Source organism: Phaenicophaeus curvirostris, chromosome 16 (assembly GCF_032191515.1).
Source record: "Phaenicophaeus curvirostris isolate KB17595 chromosome 16, BPBGC_Pcur_1.0, whole genome shotgun sequence".
Lineage (NCBI taxonomy): Eukaryota > Metazoa > Chordata > Aves > Cuculiformes > Cuculidae > Phaenicophaeus > Phaenicophaeus curvirostris.
In genome coordinates this window covers 15,565,357-15,589,847 of record NC_091407.1, presented here as the reverse complement: position 1 = coordinate 15,589,847, position 24,491 = coordinate 15,565,357, and the positions used below count along the sequence as shown (strand labels likewise).

Below are 24,491 nucleotides of genomic sequence, written 5' to 3'. Positions count from 1 at the left end.
ATGAGGCTCCTGGATGGGGCGCGTGGCTGTGCAGGAATGACAACTGCTCTGGGGAGGGTTCGGACCACAGACAGAGTATTTTGGGGGATAAGGCAGGGGAGCTGTTGCTCCATGGTTCAACAGAGGACAGTAGGTGTGCGCCAACCAGCGTGGGCAGGCAGCAACCAAAGGTCACATTTGTGGGTTTCTCTTATAGAATCGTAGAATCACCAGGTTGGAAAAGACCCACTGGATCATCGAGTCCAACCATTCCTATCAGTCACTAAACCATGTCCCTCAGCACCTCATCAACCCGTCCCTTAAACCCCTCCAGGGAAGGTGACTCAACCCCCTCCCTGGGCAGCCTCTGCCAGTGCCCAATGACCCTTTCCATGAAAAATTTTTCCTTATGTTCAGCCTAAACCTCCCCTGGTGGAGCTTGAGGCCATTCCCTCTCGTCTTGTCCCCTGTCCCTTGGGAGAAGAGGCCAGCTCCCTCCTCTCCAAAGGAAGGTCCCCAGGTCTTGGACTGGTCAACTCCTTTGCTCCCAGCCATGGAGCAGATTTCGATTAGACGTTAGGAAGAAATTCTTCATGATGAGGGTGGTGAGGCCCTGGCCCAGGTTGCCCAGGGAAGTAGTGCCTGTTCCATCCCTGGAGGTGTTCAAGGCCAGGTTGGATGGGGCTTTGTGCAACCTGATGCAGTGGGACGTGTCCCTGCCCATGCTAGTGGGGTGGAACAATATGGGCTTTGAGGTCCCTTCCAACCCAAACCATTCCATGTAGCTCTTTCCCCTGTTGAAATTTCCTTCTGACATTCCCAGTCTCCAGAGCAGAGGGGCATAAAATAGTAGAGGAAGGACAGAGCTGACAGGCTGACAGGTTTTTTTGCTGCAGAGTTTTGATAGCCAGTTTCTCCATGCCCAGCAGGGTCGTTAGGAGCAGAGGGGAATCTGACTCGTGGTATTTATTTTCCATTTGAGAAATTACCATAGATTTCTATGGGACTGAAGCACAGCCCTCGGGTTCCTGGCGGGCTGCCCACGTGGCTTTTGAAGTTGCAAAGCTCTGGAAACGCCTGCTTGGAAGCATTTTACAATGTTCTTCTCGAAGAAAGGCGAGTTCAAAGGAAAGGCTCCTCAACTGGTGTAAATCAGCTGAGCTCTGCGATGATTGTTCAGAGCTGGCGGGGTTCACGTGGGCTGAGGGCACGGACCACCCTGCTGGGGCACGGCTCCACCAGCCCTTACGGCTGTGCCAAAGGAAACCGTCACCTTGCCCAGGCGAGGATGGATGTCCTGTTTTAGGGCCTTTGAAGTCAAGTAGTGCGCTCGCAATGGTCGTTAGTGGCCAGATAAGCTTTGATTTCTTGGGCATATTTCGTCCCCAAGAAAGTGGACAGGGAGAGTGAGGGTGGGAGAATCCCAGGCTTGTGAATGGGATGAAATTTAGGGCTGCTTCGCAAAGAGCCTTCAGCTCAGCACCACTAGCTTAGCAGAGCCGCTGTGGTCCAGCTGGTCTGATGGTCTGTGTCCTGCTCACAAGAGGGACTTTACACAGGGCTGTGACTGTCCCTCTCCAGCGGCAGGGAACAGGCTGCTGGAGTGAAGCAGGTGAGCTGCAGGTAGCACACACAGGGCTTGAGCTGTATGAACACAGAGAGTCCGATGGAGACAACACCACAGTGCAGGAGTTGGAGCCCTGGTGTGCTGGGCTGCTGTGCAACTGGAAGGCTGCCCCTTCACCCTAACGATCACCACTGTAGGACACACCATGTGCTGCCTTTGGCCCCTGGTTCCTCCTCATCCCTCCCCCTTAACCATCCATCTCTCCCACCTTTCTCTTTTCTCAGCTGCACATCACCAGCCAGACGTCTGCCGGGGAGGTGGTGAAGCTGGTGGTGCTCGAGATGAATGATGTCTCCCGCAGCGTGCTGGGTGGCTCAGCCGCCTTCTGCTACGGCGAAGAGCAGCTGGAGCACTTCGGACTAGTGTTTGCCTCCGACAAGAGCGAGCGATGGCTTCCCGATGACTTCTTGCCTCTGTCCCTCCAAACTACCCGGCCTGAGGGACGGTTCTATGTCCGGATCAAGGAGACATCCCCACTGGTGCTCCAGTATGGGCCAGCGACCACCGTATGAGAGGAGGAGAGCCGGCCGGGCCGCGCGGGGACCTCAGCTTCCAGAGAGCAGACAGCTCGTCTCTGATGCTTCCTTCTTCCACAGACACCCTCTCATCAGGCGTCCGCGGGGTGGAATGGGATCATACTGGGCTGTGTGTTATTTGTTTGTGTTATTTTTTTTTTTTTTTTAACCAAAGAGCCATGGAGACTCAGTTTTTCTGACTGCAGGAGAGGAGGGTGGAGCACGGAGACCTCAGAGCTCGGGAGGAATCTCTGCAGGAATGGAATTTTTGAAAGTAAACATTTTTAAGGGGAAAGGGGCGGGGAGTGAGAGAGGAAAAATATTACAAGAAGAAGCAGCAATACATTTTTTCTTTCTTCTTTTTTTCTGAAAAGCCTTGTTCGGGATTCCCTGAAGGCAAATCCATTGAGGATTGATGGAGAGGGTTGTGGTGTCCATCAGGAGAGGGCACAAGTCGCAAGGACAGCACTGAGAAGGTTGTTCTGTCTGCCCTCCTCCTATTGTACCTGTAGAAACCATTCTTGCACAACGTTCTCAGAACAAAATTATATTATTTTTCGTTTCCTGAAAAAAAATATAATTGTGCTGGAGAACCTGGAGGTGAAGACACTTTGACTTGGTTTAAAGGCACAAGGAACCCATGCAGCCAGCCCCATGCGCTGTGTGGCTACCACCACTCAAGGTTTGCTGTCAGGCATCTACTGCACCACCCTGCACACCACCCTGTGATTTCCTTTCCTCCTCGGTTGCTGTTTTGTTGTGGTGATTGTGCTTGGCCTCTCTCGTATGTCCTAGAGCATGACGTTTTGTTAGCCACTAGGTCTCTTTTCACAAGAAAAATATTTCTGATCCCCTGTGGTCCATAGTAAAGATGACTGCTGCTGACCGCGTAGCACTCTTGTCCTTCTCACGGCTTGATGTGTCCCCCAAATAAGCCTGGATTTCAAGGGCTGGGTTCATCTTTCCCAGGAGCATTTAATGGGATGCTTGCCACCCAGTAGAGGTTTCTGTTCACGGGCAGATCTCATGAATGGGAGCAAAGGGGGAGTTAGAAATGGTCTTCTGGGCTTTGTTGCTCTGTAAGGCTGTAAAGCTTCAACACGCAAAAGCCATCACCTCGATGTGGTGCTGGGAACCTAATGGTTGTTGGCCCAGAGCATCTGCTGTTCAATGCATTAACCCAGCCCTGCAGCCTCCACAGAGGGAAGAACACCAGGAGAGGAGCGTGGAGGCAGTAAGAGCTCACAGCTGCATTGCAGCTGATGCAAACCCTGTCAAGTGAGCAGAAGCAGAAAACGGGTGAGGCTGGTGGTCCTTCAGCAGGTGAGGCTTGTGTTGCTGACGCCCCTTTAGCAGCCACCTTGCCCCCCGTCTCTCTGCATTGAGGGGTCAGGCTGGACCTGCAGCCCTGGGTACCGGGGGTAAGGCAGGGGCTGTGTGGGTAGTGCAGGGGGTCTGCTGGATGACTGACCTTGCTCCTCAGAGTTTCGACGTTCCTTGCCTTGCTGCCAAGAGCCAGAGGCACGCTGGGCGGTGCGGGCAGGAATATATCTCAGCACGAGCCCTTTGCCGCCCCACGTCAAAGCCACAGTGAAGGGGAGGATCGTGTGCCAGCCCCTCAGCTGGTGCAAATCAACGGCACCACATTGACGTCAGCGCAGGCACTGCCATGGGACCAGGAGGCGAGCGGGAAAGAAATAGTGAAAAATGCACTTAGAATCATAGAATCACCAGGTTGGAAGAGACCCACCGGCTTATCGAGTCCAACCATTTCTATCAATCACTAAACTACGTCCCTCAGCACCTCATCCACTCGTCCCTTAAACACCTCCAGGGAAGGTGACTTCTTTCCTTCTCCTATCTCCTTTCCCCTCCACTCGCCTCTTTCCTCAGGTTAAACCCAATCCTACTTTCCTAGGTCAAGAAAGAAGCAGGTTGATGAGTGTAGAGGTTCCCATGAGTTTCTCCTTGTTGAGCACCCACAGGCATCCACATCCTGAAAAGGCAGGAATTGCAGTGCAGCCGTTCCCTAGCCTGTTCACACGTGTCACCTACTGATGCTCAGAGCCCGGGGCAGAGGAAAGGGGAGGCACAACTGGTGGAAAACTACATATTAAGTGGCTTTCTGGAAGTCATAGAATGAATTCAGTATTAGACCAGGGCTATGGACAGAAAGCTACGTCTGTGTTCCTGATGATCCTGAGCATTGATCCATGAAACTCTTGCTGCCCTTTCATTTGACCCCAGAGGGAAAGAGACCTTCCCTTTTCTTAAGCAATTGTTTTCCCTTCCTAGAAGGCCTGTTCAGTCGAGAGAGATGGAGCCATGACAGGCTGGACATTAGGAAAAAATTTTTCATGGAAAGGGTCACTGGGCACTGGCAGAGGCTGCCCAGGGAAGGGGGTTGAGTCACCTTCCCTGGAGGAGTTTAAGGGACGGGTGGATGAGGTGCTGAGGGACACGGTTTAGTGATTGATGGGAATGGTTGGACTCGATGATCCAGTGGGTCTTTTCTAACCTGGTGATTCTATGATTCTACGACACAAAGCCTAGTGCTGCCTCCAGAGTGGACATGGGGCAAGCTCTGCAGCTGCACCTGGCTGGGATCTGGCTACCCACATTCCTCCATGATGAGTCCCTCACCGTAGGATGATCCTGCTGTCCCTGCAGTGCTTTGCTGCAGGACTTTGGCTGCATAGCAGGGTGCATCACTTGGCTGCAGGGGATAAAAGCGTATGTGGTTTCATGGGAGCTCCTCCCCTTGCCTGGAAGAGGGAAAGAGCCTGGGTAAGAAGCAGAGTTGGATGCACTCAGAGTGGGAAGGGTGGATGTTGCATATAGCAGTCATGTAGGACGCTCCCCAACCAGTGACACTGGGATGCATGATGTCCTAGTGAAAGTTTCACTCCTTTCCCAAACACATCTTCAGCCCCACAAGATGGAATTACAGACACCTCTGCCCTGGTAAATGGTGCAGGGTGAGGTGGGACTGCCAGTCAAGGTAGGACTGAAGAGGGTCTGGGTGAAGAAGAGGAGTTTCTGGGGCAGGATCTGCTGCACAATGCTTCATGAAGAATGGTGCTTGCAAAGCAGTTGCATCTTTTCACATTCTCCTTCTCTCCCTGGGCAGCTTCACAGGCACAGCCCAATGTTTTTTTTTCCAAGCAGATGTTCAAGCCTTCAGACGCTCTCTTGTCCTTCCCCATGGCCAAGGAGTAGGGGCAGAAACCGGGTATATGGCAGTCACTAAGGCTATAATCTCAGTGCTGAGGGCGGCTGATGTAGCTGCTGGAATCAACCTGGAGCCGTGAGCTGAAGATTGGGGTTTAATTTTTGAAGTCTGTCACCTGCACCCTTAGGCAGGATGGTTAATGCTGGGGCTTAGTGGCTCAAGGCCATAAAGGGCATCGAGGCTCTGCATTAGGCAGCTCAAGCTTTGCTCTGTCACTTGTTCACCTCCCGGCGACTTGGCTGCTCTCTGTTCCCTTCTTTCTCCAACCTAAAGCCATGCACCTGGCCGCAAGTGGCCCGAGCAAGGCTGGTACAGGTCTAAAAACTGCCCTCCAGCTCCAGTTTGGCTCACTGGGTGTGTAATGGGGTGGTGCCTGCAGGCAAGGAGGAGCCAGGGCAGGTGGCCAAGAAGGCCAATGGCATCTTGGCTTGGATCAGAAACGGTGTGGCCAGCAGGTCCAGGGAGGTTCTTCTCCCTCTGAACTCGGCACTGGTGAGACAGCACCTCAAATCCTGTATTCAGTTCTGGGCCCCTCACCACAAGAAGGATGTTGAGGCTCTGGAGCGAGTCCAGAGAAGAGCAATGAAGCTGGTGAAGGGGATGGAGAACAGGCCTTATGAGGAGCAGCTGAGAGAGCTGGGGGTGTTTAGCCTGGAGAAGAGGAGGCTGAGGGGAGACCTCATTGCTCTCTCCAACTCCCTGAAAGGAGGTTGTGGAGAGGAGGGAGCTGGGCTCTTCTCCCAAGTGACAGGGGACAGGATGAGAGGGAACGGCCTCAAGCTCCGCCAGGGGACGTTCAGGCTGGACATTAGGAAAATTTTTTTATGGAAAGGGTCATTGTGCACTGTCAGAGGCTGCCCAGGGAGGGGGTTGAGTCACCTTCCTTGGAGGGGTTTAAGGGACAGGTGGACGAGGTGCTGAGGGATATAGTTTAGTGATTGATGGGAATGGTTGGACTTGATGATCCGGTGGGTCTTTTCCAACCTGATGATTCTATGATTCTGTGATTCTAGAGGGGCACGGGGTGGCCTGTGCTTATGCAGACCTTCATCTCCAAGCACAGAGATCACCGTCCCTGCAGTGCCCATTCCCCCAGTACTGCCAATATTCAGACCCAAACCCCACTGGGCATGCACGCACCCACGTGAACCCAGGTGAGCATCTCCCATGTGCACCAACCCCCTCCAGCCCAGCAGGCCACCCCGCACACCCCCTACCCCTATCTGGGTGCTGTACACCTACCTACCCCAGAGCAGCCTGCATCCCAGGGGATGGGGCATCCTTAAAAATCTCGTCCAAGTGATAGCAGATGTGAGCAACACTTCCCTGGGAGGGCAAACAGAAGGAAAAGTGTAGGGAAAACCTAGAGCAGTTTGCTATCCTCAAACCTGAGCTCAAGAGGAAAACTCACTATGCCAACACTGCTCATCTCCTGCTGACCTTAAAGCCAACAGCAAACCAAAAACTCTGCAATTTCCCTTCCAGCTGGCGGCGTGCGGGCTCTGAGAGCAGCAGTGGGTATCTCAAAGGGATGAATTTCCTACATTGTCTGGGAGACAGGGGCCAGTCTCCTTGGCTGGGACATGCAACCTCCTTTTCCAGGCGCTGTTGAGAACCAAAAGATGACGCTGCAGAACCATTTGTACTTAGCGAGGGTTTTTTCATCTCTTTGTGAACATCACTTCTGTCACTAACAGCTCTTCAATGCTTATCACTGCGTTAGTTCTTGCTGACAGTTGATGACAGCCAAAGCCAAACATCGCCTTGTTCAGCCCAACAACCAGGTTTTCTTCTCCCTTTGCTTGGAGGAAGACCCGTGTCCAGGAGCCCAGCAGGAGAAAACACACTTCCATGAAGGTTAGTGGAAATGTGTTGATTTACATCACCAGAAGAGCCATCCCAGTATGTTTTTCCACTCACGTGCTATGGATTTATAGCAATAAACCTGAATTGTGACACTGAATTTCCTCCCACAAATCAGGATCTTGTTGGCATCCATTCTAAAGCATCTGCACTTCTTCTGTGCCGTCCAAAGGGATATGCTTAGTTTATCAAACACGAGCCTAACTTTGTGTTTCCCAAGGTTTGGCTCTCTGAGTCTGACACGGGTCTGGGTTTCAGGGGGTGGCTCTTTCTCTTTTTTCCTTTTTCTCGTTTCCTTTTTCTCTTTTTCATCATTTCCACCACTCCCCCCACCCCCCCGCCCCCGAGATGATTCTCTCTCATGTTCCTGTTTTGGAATTTCTTTCCGTAGTTCTGGTTCTGTAGAGCAGCTGCAATCACAGCATGAATCACAGAATCACAGGATGACCTGAGTTGGAAGGGACCCACAAAGACCATCGAGTCCAGCTCCTGTCCCTGCACAGGACACCTCAACATTCACACCATGGGCTGAGGACCTTGACCAAATGCTTCTGGAATATTGTCAGGCTGTGACTGCTCCCCTGGAAGCTATTCCAGGGCTCCTCCACCCTCTAGGGGAAGAACCTTCTCCTAATATCCAGCCTAACCCTCCCCTGGCATCTTTCTGCTATTCCCTCGAATCCTGTCCTTGGTCACCAGAGAGAAGAGATCAGCATCTGCTCCCCCTCATCCCCGTGTGAGGAAACTGCAGAGTGTAGTGACATGTCCCCTCAGTCTCCTCTTGTCCAGGCTGAATAGACACAGTGACTTCAATGCCCACAGAGGAGAGATGCTCCTATCTGCTGGAGTCAGTGGAAAGATTTCTCCCCTCAAACAGAAGTCGAGAAAGCAAGCAAGAGCCATGCCAGCCAGCCAAAACACAGTGGAAGTTCCAGGGCTATTCCAGCACATGCAATTACTGAGTTAATTGCTGCTCTATCAGCTGTAGGAACTGTGTGCAATTCCGGTGCAGTTCCGTGGACTGTTTACCCACACTGGTATAAATAGAGTTGCCATAGAACTGCAAAGCGGTGTGCTCACATTTATGCTGGGTGAATCGAGGGGTTGTGAGGTGCCCACACTTTCCATCCCCAGCACAGATGCCCACTGAGAACCCTGCTGTCCCGGGGCTCACTCTCAAGGAGCCTTTACTCAGACAGCCCAGGTTTCTCTGAGAAACCACACACTGGTCTGTTCTGTATGCTGTGGGCAAAGCCACTTCCCATGTGGAACCAGGCTGGACAAGGCAGATTTTAGATCGAGCTTGCAATTTCCCAACCACAAAGGCACTTGGATTGGAGGAGATGGGTACCCTTAGCACCATCGGAAAGCTCCAGCTGACTATGGTGTGTCTAGGATTTCTTGGCTTGAAGTTCTCCAAACCCACCTACAGGCCAGGAAGAAAACGGCTTTTTCCACCCCATGAAAATTCCGGGGACACAGGAAAGCGTTCCGTTCCCAAAGCGATGTGAAAAATAAAACACCAGGATGTAAGGAACTGAAAACATGAAAGTTAAAACTCATGAGGAAGCAATAGTGCTTTATTTTATTTTATTTTCCACTTTAAAAAAAGCCAAACCCACTAACATTTTTTTTAACCAAACTAATTTTCACTTGAAAAAACAACACACGGAAACAGGCCAGTGAATTTCTACAAGTTCGTTCCAACTCAAGAAATTTGGAAGATACCATTTGTTGAAACCCACAGTCTGTTATGAACATTTCTATTACGGCTAAAATGGCATTTTTGGTGGAAAGAAAAAAGAAAAACCCAACAGACGCTGCATTAAAACAACGTTTTCGTATGGTTATTCCCTCAAGCTCCAGCTTAATCCAATAGACTGTAAACCACACGCTTAAAGCTGAGCATGTACTTTGCTGACTCAGGCTTCAAAGAACCCTTGAAGATACAAATGTGTTTGTCCTGAAGTAGTTTCATTTGAAATGTAAATTAAGAGAGCAGCAAGAGTACGATTTTGCTCCTCTTTGAGCATTTTTGAGCTGCTGAGAGCCACTCCTAGCCTTGTTGTGCCACTGTTTGAACCAGGATGGTGGGCAGCAGGAGCTTCTGGCCAAGGGCAGAGCAGCCTCATGCTGTCCTGCAGCTCCAGGGCTGGTCCCTGCTTTTCCCTGTCATCAAGGTGCAGTTTTCTAAGGAAGAAAGAGCTGCTCCCAAGCCAACCCCATTTCTCTCTTCCCCCAAAACCCCGTGTGGTGCCAGCCACAGCCAAACCACAGCCCAGCACTCTGTGCAGACTGAGGCTACCTCTGGTGCTGCAGTTGGGGTTGGTGGACCTAATCCCCAGCATTTTCCCTTAAGACAGTTTGTTTCCAACAATGCCTCATATCTGGAAATGAAATGCACTTAAATGCTTCCACTGAGGTGCTGGAAATCCATCCCACTGAGCTCCTGGCCATGCTGCCTGGAGAACAGGCAGAGAGGAACAAAGTGTCCCAGCAAGGATTAGCATCGTGTGCTGTGGCTCTCCAGTCAGTGCTGGGGTGGGGGAACCAGGAGATGTACTGGGAGATGTTATCTCCCAAGTGTTATGCTATTCCTGGCCCTAGCACTGCTGTTCCTGTTCCTTCCTCAGCAACACACTCGGTGAATTGATCTACATGAAGAACAAACCCAGCTCGGTCCTCCATTTATCAATGCAAAGCTCAGCACGCCATGGGGCAGAGACACTTCCACTCAAAAGTGTGATTTAGGTGAAGGCAGTGCTTCTGTGCATGCTGGATTTATCACTCTGCTCACAGTTTACCCTGTTGTGCCACCAGCAAGCTGAAACCAGGTGTTGAAGTTCAATAAGGCTTAAAGGTCTTAAAAGATGCAGGAAATAACCAGCTAATTATAGATCTGTACATCTTAAAATCACAGATTCATGGAATGGTTTGTGTTGGAAGGGACATCAAGGCCCATCCAGTTCCAAACCCCTGCCATGGGCAGGGACACCTCCCACTGGACCGGGGGTTCCAAGCCCCATCCAACCTGGCCTTGAACACCTCCAGGGATGGGGCAGCCACCACTGCTCTGGGCAACCTGGGCCAGGGCCTCCCCACTCTCATAGCAAAACATTTCTTCCCAAGTTCTCATCTCAATCTCTTATATTTCAGCTTCCCTCTTGCCCTATCATCACCATCCCTCTTGTCCTATCCCTGCACTCCCTGATCAAGAGCCCCTCCCCAGCTTTCCTGGAGCCCCTTTCAGGACTGGAAGCTGCTCTAAGGTCTCCCCACAGCCTCCTCTTCTCCAGGCTGAACAACCCCAACTCTCTCAGCTTGTCCTCGTACGGGAGGTGCTCCAGCCCTCAAATCATCTCTGTGGCCTCCTCTGGACTCGCTCCAACAGCTCCATGTCCTTCCTGTGCTGAGGACTCCAGAACTGGACACAAGGCTCCAAGTTGGGTCTTACGAGAGCAAAGCAGAAAGGCAGAATCCCCTCTCTCACCCTGCTGGTCCCACTGCTTTAGATGCAGCCTGGGATACGGAGAGTCTCTAGGAAACATCCGTCTGGACAATTTTGTGATGTTTCCTTCCAGATGACTTTCCCAGCCTTCCTGCTTTGCTACATTAACTTGAGGTCAGGCCTCAATGAAGTCAACTGGAGAGTTGCCCTTGGCACCAGTAGGATCAGAGGTTTGGCCTGGGAGAAGGTGGTGATCCACTGCCACGGGGACTGCCTCTCCCAGCAAGAGCACTTCAGCAGGTCCCTCATCCCTCACCACGACTTGTGTCTTGTTTTCTGGTCCAGGTTTTGACCGGGAGCTGAAGAAGGGCACTCGCTCCCTCCATTGGCGCTTATCTCCTGTTTCCATGTGTGGCTGGTACAGGACAAACCAACCCCTTTTCGATTTGTCACCAACTGTGGGTGACTTCATGAAGCCGAGCTCTGTTGTGCCGTCATGCTCTGGCTGGAAGTGGCTTTGATCTGGGTGTTTAATGAAGACATTAATTGATAGCACGTGGGGAGGAATTTGAGCTGCTCTGAGCTGTCTCCAAGTCCCTCAGATCCCAGAGCCATCATCTCCTTCAAAACAGAACAGAAGAAGACTTATTACAAAACAAGTCATGTTTGTATAGGTGTTTAAAAGGAAAGTCCTCTCCAGCTCCGTTAAGCTCATACTCCTGGCAGGGCTGAGCTAGGGAGACCACGCACACCATTGAACACCTTCAGCAAATTAAACCAGCATCAATGAAGGAGAAACAAGGCACTGCTGTCCAGATCCTGGCCAGACGAGATGTGTCGTGGGGCAGCCGTGGGTCCTGCTCTGTTTGCCGAGGGGTTTGTGGTGCAGCTCTGCTCCTAGAAACATCCATCCCGAGCGGAAGGGAGACTTCTGCCCTCTGGGAGCCCACATCTTTCAGCCAAGGATCCCTCATCCCTGTTTTTTGGGGAGCTGGAGGCTTTTCAGCGCTCAGTTCCGCACATTCTGGCAACCGTAGCTCGCTGCAGATTCTGTCCTCCTCTGCCCAGACGTGCGCTAACTGCCGGCAGCGCCAGGCCCTGCATAGCTGGAGCTTCATCCTTCCGGACACACATGTTTCTCCTTGCTGATGGTGCGAATCCAGCTCTGGCCACCGCTGATGAGGTTCTATCCCCAATGGGGCTGTGGGTTGCCTACTGGCAACCAACAGTGACCTTGTTGCTCTTCTCATGTAGAAGATGCTTCTGTTCCTCACCTGGCCCAGGTTACCTGCAGCCACCCAGCGTAGGGCTGGGAAGCTTGGGAGGATGCAATATTTTGAGACCTCTCCCCCTCTGTCAGATTGGATTGGAATTGGCTGGTGGACTGAGAAGTTATTAGGAACAGACACCCCCAGACAATGTGATTGCACAAGCTTCATTTCCTTAGAAAACCAGGCCAACAGAGCAAGAGTCTGTCAGTAAACATGTTGATTCCAGGGGCTTTTCTGAACTGCTCACAGGAAGGAGCACACAGCGCTGGCACCCGGCCTGCACCACCAAATGCTGCCTTCGCTCGAGGACATCTGAGCACAGCTCGTCTGTCGGAGGATCTGCAGCGTTTGAGCTGAGGGCTCCCTTGGCTACAGCTCATGGCAATTGCCAACAGCCCAAAGTTCTCCCGAGGTAGATGGTAGGTGATATGGATGAGCCGCCGGTTGCTTCCATGGTGCACAGCGTGCAGAGTGGGCCCTGGTGAACATTGTTTAGTGGGCACAGTGGAGTTGGGCTGATGGTTGGACTGGATGATCTTAGGGTCCTTTTCCAATCTTAATGATTCTATGATTCTATTCCATCTTGCCATCACGGTGCTCGTATCCAGAGCACTCCACACTCAGAAAGGTGCACGAGGATGAGATGTTCCCATGGTACATGGTCCCTACAGCCAAACCTCTCTGGTTCCCAGATTGCCTTCCAACTGAGGCTCAGAGCTGGGAATCCTTGGACATGTTCTCCCTTTCCTTCACCCAGATGCTTCTCCCTGTGCTTCCCAGCCCATGGAGTCAGAGCCTCCACAAAGCCAGGCTGAAGGAAGTTCTCTTGCAACACTGGAATGCTCTGCAATCATTACCTCCCTCCCCAGAAATTTTTGGGGTCAGAGGACATAAGTCTCAGTAATCTTCCAACAACGTCAGTGGCGCTCTGTTGATTTACACCAGCTGAGGATCAAGCCTCTCCCTTTCCCCCCCACCATATTTAAGATATTTTCCAGACTTCAGACGTATACAGAGGAAGGAGTTGATGGCTCCTGGGTTGTTGAAGAGGTTCCAGCTTTGGTCATGGCCTGGAGTAACATGACTATGGTGGTTACCCTGGCTCTGCTTCTCCATGGAAAACCCACACTCCTGCAGTTCGCTGGCCGTTGAGCTGGCTGGCTGACTGGGATAGGAGTTGGTGAACCCATACACGTGCTGAAGGTGTCTGCAGGCTGAGATGTGTCTCCGTCACCATTTAATTTTTCTCTCATGGCCAGCACAAGCATTCTCCTTCATACGCCGGCACTGCTCTGTGGCAAGCTGTGGACCCCACCGTCTCAGTTCTTCATTTCTCCAGCTGCGACAAAATCCAGCTTGCTGAAACCTCACATGATCCACTTCGGGGCTCACCACATTCCTCCTCAAGCCTTTCCCAAACAGGACATCACTGCCACAGAGCCATCGGAACAGAAGCAGCGTTGCTGAGCTCAGGATGCACCCACTGGGGACCAGAAAACCCAGCCCCCTTGACCATGGACTTGTCGATCTGCAAGAAAAAAGACACCCACGAGCCTTGAGGCGACACTGTTTTTCATGTGTAACTGTGAAAGTTTATTCTGAGCTCAGTGTTTTGGTCTGGGCAGCTGGGCCAGCCTTGCAGGGAATACGCAGTTAATATTGCTGATAGCTGGATCCAATTTATACGGTGCTCAGCAGAGACAATCATCAGGGAAGGAGACAAATAATCTTCAGGCAATTAAATTTAATTGTTCCATCTGAAGATTATTTATCTCCTTGCCTGATTAATGTCTCCTCGAAGCGCCTAATAAATTGGATCCAGCTATTGCTGATAGTGGCTGCTTTCCCCTGGCAGCAGGGAAGGGTGTGGAGAGCAGAGCAGTGCTGAGCTCCATGTGTTGCTCAAGATCTGTCACCTCAAAACATCTTTTTAGCAGACTTGAAAGTGTCCACAGGCTTTATCACCACACTGTGCTTGTAGAGAGAACTCGGCAGTCCCAGGCTGGATTGGACAAAAGCCGCTGGGTAGAAGGAGATCCCATGTATCAGGTTGTAATGTCAGCGAAGATTTGGAATGATCTCTGTCTGTCTGTCTGTGTCTCTCCGCTTCATTCATTTTTGGGCTGACTGGTTGTGAAAAGAGCCGAGGAGGGAGAAGCCCTGCAGGCTTGAGCTGGCTGAGAGCCAACCTGCCACAGTACAGGAGTTTGGAGAAGGGATTCCCGTGGGACTCCGCACCGCACTGCACTGGGAACACCACTGGGGCTCTCCAGCCTTGCCATCTTGAGCCCTAGGACTGGAGCAAGAAGGAATAGAATCATAGAATCATTAAGATTGGAAAAGGACCCTAAGATCATCCAGTCCAACCATCAGCCCAACTCCACCGTGCCCACTAAACAATGTCCTCAAGTGCCACAGTCTTACGTCATACGTTTTTTGAACTCCTTCAGGGAAGGCAACTCCTCCACTGCCCTGGGCAGCCTCTGCCAGGGCTTCACCACTCTGTCAGTGAAGAAATGTTGTAATAGCCAATCTAACCCTCCCCAGGCACATCCCTCTCATCCTATCACTTGTTACTTAGGAGAAGAGACCACCACCCACCTCATTCCAACCTCCCTTCCAGAAGCTGCAGAGAGATCTGTCTTCGTAGCACATTTCTCCTCCTGTTGCAAACACTGGACTCAGTGCAGTTAGCCCTTTTTCATGCATTTGCTTGTTTGTAGCCTGCATAGAAATAGGTCTGTGCTTCTGGAGGGCCCAACTCACATCCAACAGTCTAAGTAAAATTAGTCCAGGTGAATTAAAGTAAAGAAAGTCTTGGAAAGCAGCACAGTCAGGAAATCATCCTGGGAAGGAGGAAGAGGCATCAATGAGGAGTGCATGCAACTCTTTTCCCATGAGAAAAGTAACTGTGGAGCAAATGATGCTTTGGATGGTCTGTTTTCCAGAAGATGGGACATACAATCTTTGTTTAAGATCATTTAACTGCCCAGACCATGGATTACAGAAGCTCTCATGTTCCCAGAGCTCCTGAAGGGCAGGTCGTTTGACCTACGAATACCCTGTCCTGCCTGTTATCAAAGCTGATTGCAGGCTCAGGAGAGCAGTAAAAGCCTGGGGAGTCTGTGGGTGTTCTGAGGGACTGTGTGGCTTTTTAAAACTGTGTCTCTATTCACCATCCAACTGTTGAATAGTTCAGTAGTATTTAATTACCATACAATAACTGTCCCATTGAATTTGATGGAATACATCATTTTGGAATGCTATTTACAGTGCTAGTTTTCTTGCAGAAATCCATGTGTCAGAGTTTTATCCATTACCCTAGTCTTTAAAATAGGCAGATGTGCCTTTTATGGCCAACTGCATGTTTTATTAATGGGCTAGAACTATTAGATGTACTGTAGATCAAGGGACAGTGCCACCAGGAGCTTCTCTCCTCCAAAGCCTCAGGGAAAGTTGAGCCTAATTGCCTGAATAGCTCATAATGAACCAAACCGTAGGGCAAACACTCACTTCCCTGCTGTAAGAGCAGGTTCCTACAACTGATAGTCCCCTCTGCCCTGTCATCACAGCCTCCCCTCACATAGAATCACTAGGTTGGAAAAGACCCACAGGATCATCAAGTCCTCCTGACCACATCTCCCGTTTGCAAGCTCTGGAAGGCACGCAAACCTCCAGATGGCATGTGGAAATCTTTGCATTTATATATAGATAATATAATTAACATGGGCTGCTCTGCTCCTTTGACTCCCTTTTTTCCCTCCTATGTTTCATCTTCTGCCTGCCCCTCTCCTCTCCACTCGCAGTCCTCCAAAGTCAAGGGCAGGAGCAGGGCACCTGGGACCTCTTGAGCAGAGCTGCACTACCCACATCACATCTTTTTTCAGGTCCTCACACTTAGCGCATGTTGCACACAACTTCGTCCTGTCTCAGTCGAGCTGAGAGAGCAGCATCTCACTTCATTTGGAAATTCATTAATAACTTCAATGGGTTGTTTTGGTGGGATTGAAAAATACTGCATGAGAGATCACACCATAGGAAATAGCTTGGAAAGGCAGGAGAGGGCCATGCCAAAAGTGAAAGCCTACGTCAGGCTGAAGGATTTGTTGAAAAGCGCCTGGCACAGCCGCAGTGCCCACAGTCAGAGCCCACCCAGAGAGCTGCCGGCACACGGCAGGGCTAGGCAAGACCCCATCCAGGACCATGAGGCTCCACATGAGTGCCAGGGCTGTACCCAAAGCCATCTCATCCAGGCACTCAGCTCAGCATCACCATCTTCCTGGTGGGACCAAGACTTCGCATGGCAGGAGCAACTTTCTCTCCTCTTGTATGCTCACCTCAGCACAGGAACTCCCTCAGGATGCCCCCAGCAACCATTCCCCAGGGAGCAGCTCTGCTGGTCTCCCTGTGGAAGCACCAGCAGAGCATCCAGACCTTCTGCAGATGTGCCTGGAAAGTTTTGTGCCTGGCTGATGATAGAAATCCCTGCTGCTGGTAACAGGGAGCACAGAGAGTGACCAGGCTCACTAAAGAGGAGTTAGAGCCTTTGGAGGACGCCCACAGTGTGTGCAAGTTCAACAGAGCACTACACAACTACAGCTTGGGATGATGCTGACAGCAATGACAGTTCCTCTCTGGAAGAAGAATGAGTTTATGGTCTCCGGCTTGGAGAAACCTTATCTGAAAAGGCAAGTCTTCTCCATAGCTGGCTTTATAGAGGTATGAAGGACCAGTTGATGGCCCAGGCAGCAGCACATGCCTGACTGCTGCTCAAGTGCTGCTCCCCAGCAGCATCCACGCACAGGAAAAGGGATGGGGGAAGGCAAGGAGGAGGCCACTGTGGCTGGAAAGCTCCGGGAAGTGCAGGAGCATGGGCAAAGGGAGCCATGGAGAACTGCAGATGAGGCAGACAGCAAGGAGGAGGGAGCACAGGGTTGTGCGTGGCCACCTCCGCTCTGTGCATCTCTAACAGTAGCATGGGATTTGAGCGCAATGCTAAAATCCTAGACCTGTGCGTAATTCTCCACTGGGGACAGATGTCCTCTCTTGTTTTGTACACTGTAAGTGCAACATCGGTCCCAAACCCAAATGATTCCCCCCATCCAGCATCATCCCCCCTCCCATCAGCTGCAAATGGTGCAGATGGCTGGAAAAAAAAGAATAGCTATTTTTAAAAAAAAGACAAAACAAAACAAAAAAAACCCACCCAACCCTGTTATTTCTGCATTTTTTCTGTGTGAGGACACTTCCTTCCTTCCAGGAGAAATCAATCCAGTACCAAAGTGTTAACCACTTCCCAACCACCTTCTCCACAGAAGGTGAAGCTGTGCTGGCCCCTGGCAGCTCACCTTGCTGCACTTCCAGGCTGCCCCTCTTGGCCCTGTCGCACACGAACCACCCCTGGTTCCCCAGAGAGAGGGATGGAGGAGGCTGGCAGTGCAGGCGAGGTTGTGGAAAGCCTTCAGGAGGTCTGTGCTGGTGGTTGGCGCTGGATGGAGAAGGCTCCGGTTGCACAGCAAAGCAGGAGAGGGTGAAGGAGCTCAGCCTGTCTGTCTGCACAGTTGGCTTCATGGTGGATCAGGAGCAGGATGAGTCCTTGGCAGGGACAGCCCACTAGCAGGGCTGGATGGATTTGCCAGCAGACCACATCCTCATGGGAACGCAGCTCGCTGGCAGGACAGACCTCCTAGCAGTGCCAGGGACTGGCTGAGCATTACCTGCTCCTGCACAGGGTCTCCTCACGCGTCCTCCTTGCTTACTTAGCAGACCCTGACAGAGACTTTGGGGTCTCCTGTCAGAGCTGTTGAGGAGCTTGGGAAGGGTGTAGAGCTGGCTTGCATGCCTTGGAGATCCTCTCACTGCTAAGTCTGCCAGAAAGGGTTGTGTTTCTCACAGTGAGAAAGGCCCTGGTGGGATGTACAGACCCTCTGGCCATGCCCCAGGCAATTCCAACCCTCCACTAGAGGTTGAGCCCACCACCTGGAGAAGAGATTCCAGCAAGGAGCTGCCTTCCCTTGCCTCGGAGAGCATGGAGGATGCCCAGCTGTCTGGACCTGCCCTCTGCTCTTCTATGGGACCCAGACCCAGGCAGGGAAAGGAGCTGGAACCTCCCAGATGCTGTGCGGGAGGTAGGAGGAGATGTGATACCACGAGTCAGCAAGGCCAAGAGGCAGCCATGTCACCCTGGCCGTTCCATTAACCATGGGAAGAGGGATGCAGAGAGATGTGTGGCCAGAGGCCTCCCGCACCCAAGCAGGAAGGAGCAGGGAGGCACCATGAAAATGCATCCAAACAGGAGCCAAAGAATCCCATTTAAACTTCCCCAGCCATGAAAATTAAATGCTCTCCCAGGCTTAGAGACCCATCTCGCAATTTAGGGGAGGAAGAAGGGATCCCCTTGTGATCTTAGAGCTGTGGGAAGCAAAGAGAGGTTCTCAGCCCTTGGGTCTCCCTTGGACTCCCTACAATGGGAATGGGGTACCTCAGCACCCAAATGGGAAGCAGTTTGTTTCTGCAAACTGGATTCTGCGCTCTGAAGGCAACACAGCTTGATGAGCACAAGCTCTATTTCCTCTGTACAAGGAAGCAGTTTGAGACCCCCAGCCTGAGCAAGACCCTGTGTGCAAGAGCTGAGCTGGCTTTGCTCTGCAGGGAACACACTCCTCCCGCATGTCCTCCCTCCAGGAACTTCAAGAACTCCAGGACACCTCCCAGATCCTTAGATTTTGCTGGTGGAAGACCAGTTGGCAGAGGGCTGCTGCCTGCAGGAGGTTGCACACAGGGATCCTAGAAAGGAGAAGAGAAGGCTCCAAAGAGGCCTTACAGCAGCCTTCCAGTACTGAAAGGGACTACAGGAAAGCTGGGGAGGGACTTTTTATGAGGGCATGGAGTGAGAAGACAAGGGGGAATGGTTTTAAATTGGACGGGGGAAGATTTGAATTAGACATTAGGAAGAAATTCTTCACCATGAAGGTGGGGAGGCCCTGGCCCAGGTTGCCCAGAGAAGCGATGTCCCATCCCTGGAGGTGTTCAAGGCCAGGTTGGATGGGGCTTGGAGCCCCTGATCCAGTGGGAGCTGTCCGTGCCCATGGCAGGGTGTGGAACTGGATGGGCTTTGAGGTCCATTCCATGATTCTATGATAATGGCCCAGCTCCAGGTGGTATGAAACTCCCCCTGAGGGTCCACTGATACCCAGAGTGAGCCAAGGGGTGCTGAACAGGCAGAAGGAGTGGGAAGCATCACCAGACTCTCCAGCATGGCCATCCCTGTTGGGCCATGTTCCATTCCCTTGTTGAGATCCTCGTGCAAGAAGCACTGCCTTACTGGGACCCTCCATCCAAGGAGGGCTCCCTCACAGGACTCTCTCCTGTCCCTCCTCAGGGTTCAGCTGCCCTTGGGGTGCTGCCCAGGCTAAGGGGATGGGACCTCTGCCTGGCTGCCCCCATCCTGGGAGAGGACAGGGAGCCTGGGAGCAGAAATACGGGTGTGGGGATGGATGGGGATCAGGAAGGATCAAGCCCGACTGAGGAGATCAGGAGGCTGGGAGGAGCAGAACAAGGGGGGCTGCATGATTTGAGCTGAGCTGCAGGCTCCAGGCCATGGGACAGAGGCGAGGGGGTCAGGAGCTGGTCTGGCCAGAGGGCTGCATGGGGGCTGGGGGTGGACAGACCGAGGTGCTCGCCGGGCTTTGTGTGCACAGCCTGCACAACAGCTGCCGGCAGTATGGTTGGCTCCAAAGCTGGTGTTGACAGTCCTTCACTTTTATGGGAACTAAATTTACCCAGACACACGCAAAATCAAAAAAAAAAAAAGTTGGGAGGGGGAAGGGGGAGAAAAAGATGGGGGGGTTGGAATTAAAATAAATTGCAGCAGCACCAGCATCTGCTCCTTTGTGGCACAGTCTGGGTTACGGAGAGGGGAGGAGAAGTCCCCAAAAGGGAGTAGCACTGGTGTTTAATGCAGCCCCCAAACATCCCCCATTTGCGAGCCGAGTGTGTTTGCACCGCGTTGCCTCAGGAATGCTTGACATCCAAGATGCCAAAGAAATGAACCCGGCGGTGGAAAATGAAAGCCCAACCATTTTCCATGGGTTGGGCAGTGGGCGTGTTTGCTAGCGGACAGGGACAATAATGTGCCGCATTGTTCAGGGAGAGGAGATCCTCTGGGAGCAAAGAAGCTCCAACAGAAGTACATCATACGTGAAGTTTTTATCTACTTCTTTTTAAGATGCCCTAGTACTTTTAAGTCAAAGTTTGGTTAATTTTTTATTTCTTTTCTCTTCCCTTTCATCCCTCCCAGCCAGAGGTGTGCGCTGTGGGGTTGGGGTTTTCCTTTGGCTGGTGTGTTTCTTGTATTTGGATGCTTTGTCTCCTCCCTGTGCTTCAGCAGACTTGAAGCATAGGCTCAAGGTAGAATCATAGAATCATAGAATCATAGAATCATAGAATAACCAGGTTGGAAGAGACACACCGGATCATCGAGTCCAACCGTTCAGCTGGCTGTGAAGATTTCCAAGTTGAGATTCCAAGGGGGTCCTTCTAAAGGAAGAGATGCTCTAAAGATGCTCTACCACTTAAAAATACGCTGTGCCTGGTGCCATCTGGGCCCATTGGCCAACATTGTGAGTGTGTCTCCAGTCAGTGTTGTGGTGGGGAAGCTGAGGGATGTACTCGGAGATGTCATCTCCCAAGTGTTGTGACATGCCAGCATCCCTGCTCTTCCAAGCCACCTTGGACAAAAAGACACTGAGTTCAAAGAGCAAAAGCCAGCTAAGTACTGGGAATGAGGAGGCAGCCAGGAGAGGGTCCTGGTATAACCATCATAGAATCATGTCACAGGATGGTTTGGGTTGGAGGAGACCTCAAAGCCCATCCAGTCCCACCCCCAGCCATGGGCAGGGACACCTCCGACTGGATCAGGGGCTCCAAGCCCCATCCAACCTGGCCTTGAACCCCTCCAGGGATGGGGCAGCCACCAGTGCTCTGGGCAACCTGTCAAACCCTCGCAGCAAAACATTTCTTCCTCAGACCTCATCGCAATCTCCCTTCTTTCAGCTTCAAACAGTTCCCCCTCATTCTATCCCTGCCCATCCCTCCTCTTTGCTGCAGGACCTCGGTCCGGCATCATGTGGCTCTGAGGGGCTTTAAGTGCCTCTCTGCAACAACACAAGCCAGGCCCAGATTTCCATTCAGAAGATGAAAACCCATCCTTATTTTTAAACATCGCCACCACTTTCATAGATATTTAAGACTGTAAACAAACTCTGCAGCCACGGTTTACAGAGAGCCTACTTGTCAGCAGGGTTTGTCTGCTGGCCCCCCCGGCAGCAGCAGATGCCTGCTGTTCCCCGAGCTGTTTGATTAAACTGGTGCCCAAACAGAGGAGCAGAGGAAAAGGTTTTGATGGTTTCGTGTGTGGATAGAGCGGAAGACAACCAGCGCGAGTGGGCACAGCTTTCAGAGGTTCAGATCTCTATTTTTAGCCGCCTGCCGTCTGATTTTTCCAGATGACAAGTGCACTACTCTTGCTGAAAACTGAATTCTTCTCCACTGTTGGTTTGATCCCTAATTTTTTAATTAAAAGGAAGATGCTGAAAACAATTAGTCACCTTTTAAAAATGGTAGCCAACAGTTTCTTTCATTTCACTCTGCTGTTGTGTGACTAGGGACAGAAGTCATGATCTGGGTGGAGGTGGGAAACCAGAGTGGCACTAATTTAGCATTTAGTGGGGGTATAAAATGAATGAAAATTATACCGATCCAGTTCTTCTCCAAGGAGTAAGCGCAGCCTCCGAGGTGAATTTTGAAGTCAGTAGGAAACTCTCCCCGTCCCATCAGGGCTGGACTGGGCTGGGGATGTGGCTTGCGATGCTGCAGCCTGTGCCAAAGTACGTGCACGTTTGAAGTGTGAGGATGGGAGCTCTTCCAGTCTGGCGGTTCCTGTTCCTGCTCCGTGCGTTCAGCTTGCACGCACGAGTGGCTGCTTGATGCTCTTCTGCCCAGCTTTCCTGGGCAACACAGCTCGTCTCACTTGTTTGTGGCTCTGCGAGGTTTGGTTCAGACTGTCCCACGGGGGCTGCATGTGTTCTGCTCCTTGCAGGAGCCGGCTGGAAGGTGCCTGCTGACTCCAGTAATGCCACCAGTCCAACAACACTGGCTGAAGCGAGAGCAAAACGGATGTGGTATGGGGCGGATTGTGCTTTACGCTCCTTATCTTGTGGATGTGAAGCATTGCTGTGCACAGCAAAGGAGAAAATCTAATGACAAATCATAGAATCATAGAATCACTAGGTTGGAAAAGACCTACTGGATCATCAAGTCCAACCATTCCAGCCCACAGCATTAAAATAATCCCATATCTTTTTCGGCTTTACTGGTTGCTGAAGGCTGGTCGCACACCAGGCTCCGTTCTGGTATTGCCAGCACGCGTGGAATTTGTGCTGGTGCTTTCACATCAGCCATACCTCCTGGAGTCATGCAATGTGGGAAGGTTTTCCATTTTCACTGGATAATATCCTGAGCCTCCCGGTTGTGGAAAGAACTGGTCCATAGGGAGAGGAATACAAAGAACCTGAATGTGTCTAATTACCACCTATAATCGGAATTCATGTGCCCAAGCTGTCAGCACTGGTAGCACCGCTGGATACAAACCTGAAGGGACTCCTCAGAACACAGTAGAGCCACTATGGTTAATAGGAAGGTCCATGAACATCTCTCTGGCTGCAGAAAGACTGGTTTGCTTTCCAGCCTCTGGGAAAGCTGTTGCACTGCCTGAACTAGGGGAGAGCCCACATGTGAATTGAACTGGGGCAAGTGTAGGAAAACAAAGCCTCCATCCCCTTTGCATCCTCAGCCCAGAGAGGATGCTCTGGGGCTCCAGCCCTCCCATCCAGCCACCATGGGCATCCACCCAGCGCTCGGTGCTGTGCCACCCTGGTCCTGTTCGCATTCACACACACTCATGGCCTGAGCGCTGGGAGGTACGAGGCGGCCTGGAGGCAGCAGGCACGCTCCTTCGCGGGACTTCAAAGCGGGGTCCTTTGTGTCTGAGCGTGTTTGTTCCCCCCTCCTCGGTACGGCTGCTCTGATCGATGTGACATCACCTAGAGACAACGCGGGGGGACCAGACCCTGCCATTGTCCCCAGGCTGGGAGGCGATGTCCGTCTCCTAGGAGGTGGGAGCTGGGGCTCGCAGGCATGCTTTCATCTCCATGACCTGCCCCGCTGGCGAGAGGGCTCTTCCCAAGGCATCAGCCTGGGGAGAGGCATCCCCACTGCACAGCAGAAGGGACACGAGTGAGAGACACACAAGCTCACAATGTTTAAAGACATCATTAAACGCCCCCACCCTGGAAGCCTGCACTTGCCAGCTACACCCATCTGTTGCTTTTCAATAAAGAGAGCCTGCTCCCTTGCGAGGTGTGCGCGTGTGTGTGCACACACTTGGCTCCTCCACATCACCCTCCATCTCTAAACCCAGGGAGAAGAGGGATGGGAGTCAGTCCACAGCCTCTTGCTTACTGGGAGCTTCTGGGTTGGAACTGCGAGCCATCCCAGGCACACAGGGGCATCTGTGTGGGAGTTTTCCGAGGGTGGCAGGGAGGATACAGTTGTCCAGCTTGGATCCTGCAGAAAACAGAAAGGCATCTGGATAGAGAACAGCCCTGAAGAGAAGGGTTGGGGTTCTGGGGGATGAGAAGATCAATATGAGCCAGCAACAGCCCAGAAAGCCAAAACATGTCCCAGGCTGCATCTAAAGCAGTGGGACCAGCAGGGTGAGAGAGGGGATTCTGCCCCTCTGCTCTGCTCTCATGTGAACCCCACTTGGAGTCCTGTTTCCAATTCTGGAGCCCTCAGCACAGGAAGGACATGGAGCTGTTGGAGCAAGTCCAGAGGAGTCCATGGAGTTGATCCAAGGGCTGGAGCATCTCCTGTACGAGGACAGGCTGAGAGAGTTTGGGCTGTTCAGCCTGGAGAAGAGAAGGATGCAGGAAGACCTTAGAGCAGCTTCCAATTCCAAAAGGGTCTCCAGGAAAGCTGGGGAGGGGCTCTTGATCAGGGAGTGCAGGGATAGGATGAGGGGGAATGCTTTTAATCTGAAAGAGATGAGATTGAGAAGAGATCTTAGGGAGAAATGTTTTGCTGTGAGGGTGGGGAGGCCCTGGCCCAGGTTGCCCAGAGCAGTGGTGGCTGCTCCATCCCTGGAGGTGTTCAAGGCCAGGTTGGATGGGGCTTGGAGGAACTGGATCCAGTGGGAAGTGTCCCTGCCCAGGGCAGGGGTGGAACTGGATGGGCTTTGAGGTCCCTTCCAACCCAAACTATTCTGTAATTCTATGGTCTTCCCAGACTGGGAGAGAGGAGGCATCTTGAGGAGGAAGACTCTGACTGGGTAGGGGACAGAGGAAGGCTGAGGAACCCATTTCCTTCTGCAAGGGCCAAAAATTTATAGCTTTTATTTTTTTAGCTTTCCAGGGGCGGGGGACCTGTGGACCCACATTAGGCAGCTGCAGAGACCCATGGATTTCTTGTGGAGGGGACATCGAGGGGCAGCTTCCCA

At 51.9% G+C, this 24,491-nt stretch overlaps 1 protein-coding gene across 7 annotated transcripts in view; it reads left to right on the top strand.

The window, feature by feature from the left end:
• The window catches only part of LOC138727544 (ankyrin repeat and fibronectin type-III domain-containing protein 1-like), a 271,747-nt gene extending 268,719 nt beyond the window's left edge, over positions 1-3,028 (top strand). For 4 of the 7 annotated variants that reach the window (XM_069870039.1, XM_069870041.1, XM_069870040.1 and 1 more), the window contains one exon: positions 1,831-3,027. In XM_069870039.1, coding sequence (XP_069726140.1) covers positions 1,831-2,118 — 288 coding nt within the window. In that variant the 3' untranslated portion in view covers positions 2,119-3,027. Of the gene's footprint in view, positions 1-1,830 lie in introns of all 7 variants that reach the window. The other 3 variants (XM_069870035.1, XM_069870034.1, XM_069870036.1) reach the window with 1 other exon arrangement.
• Positions 3,029-24,491: the final 21,463 nt, after the last annotated feature.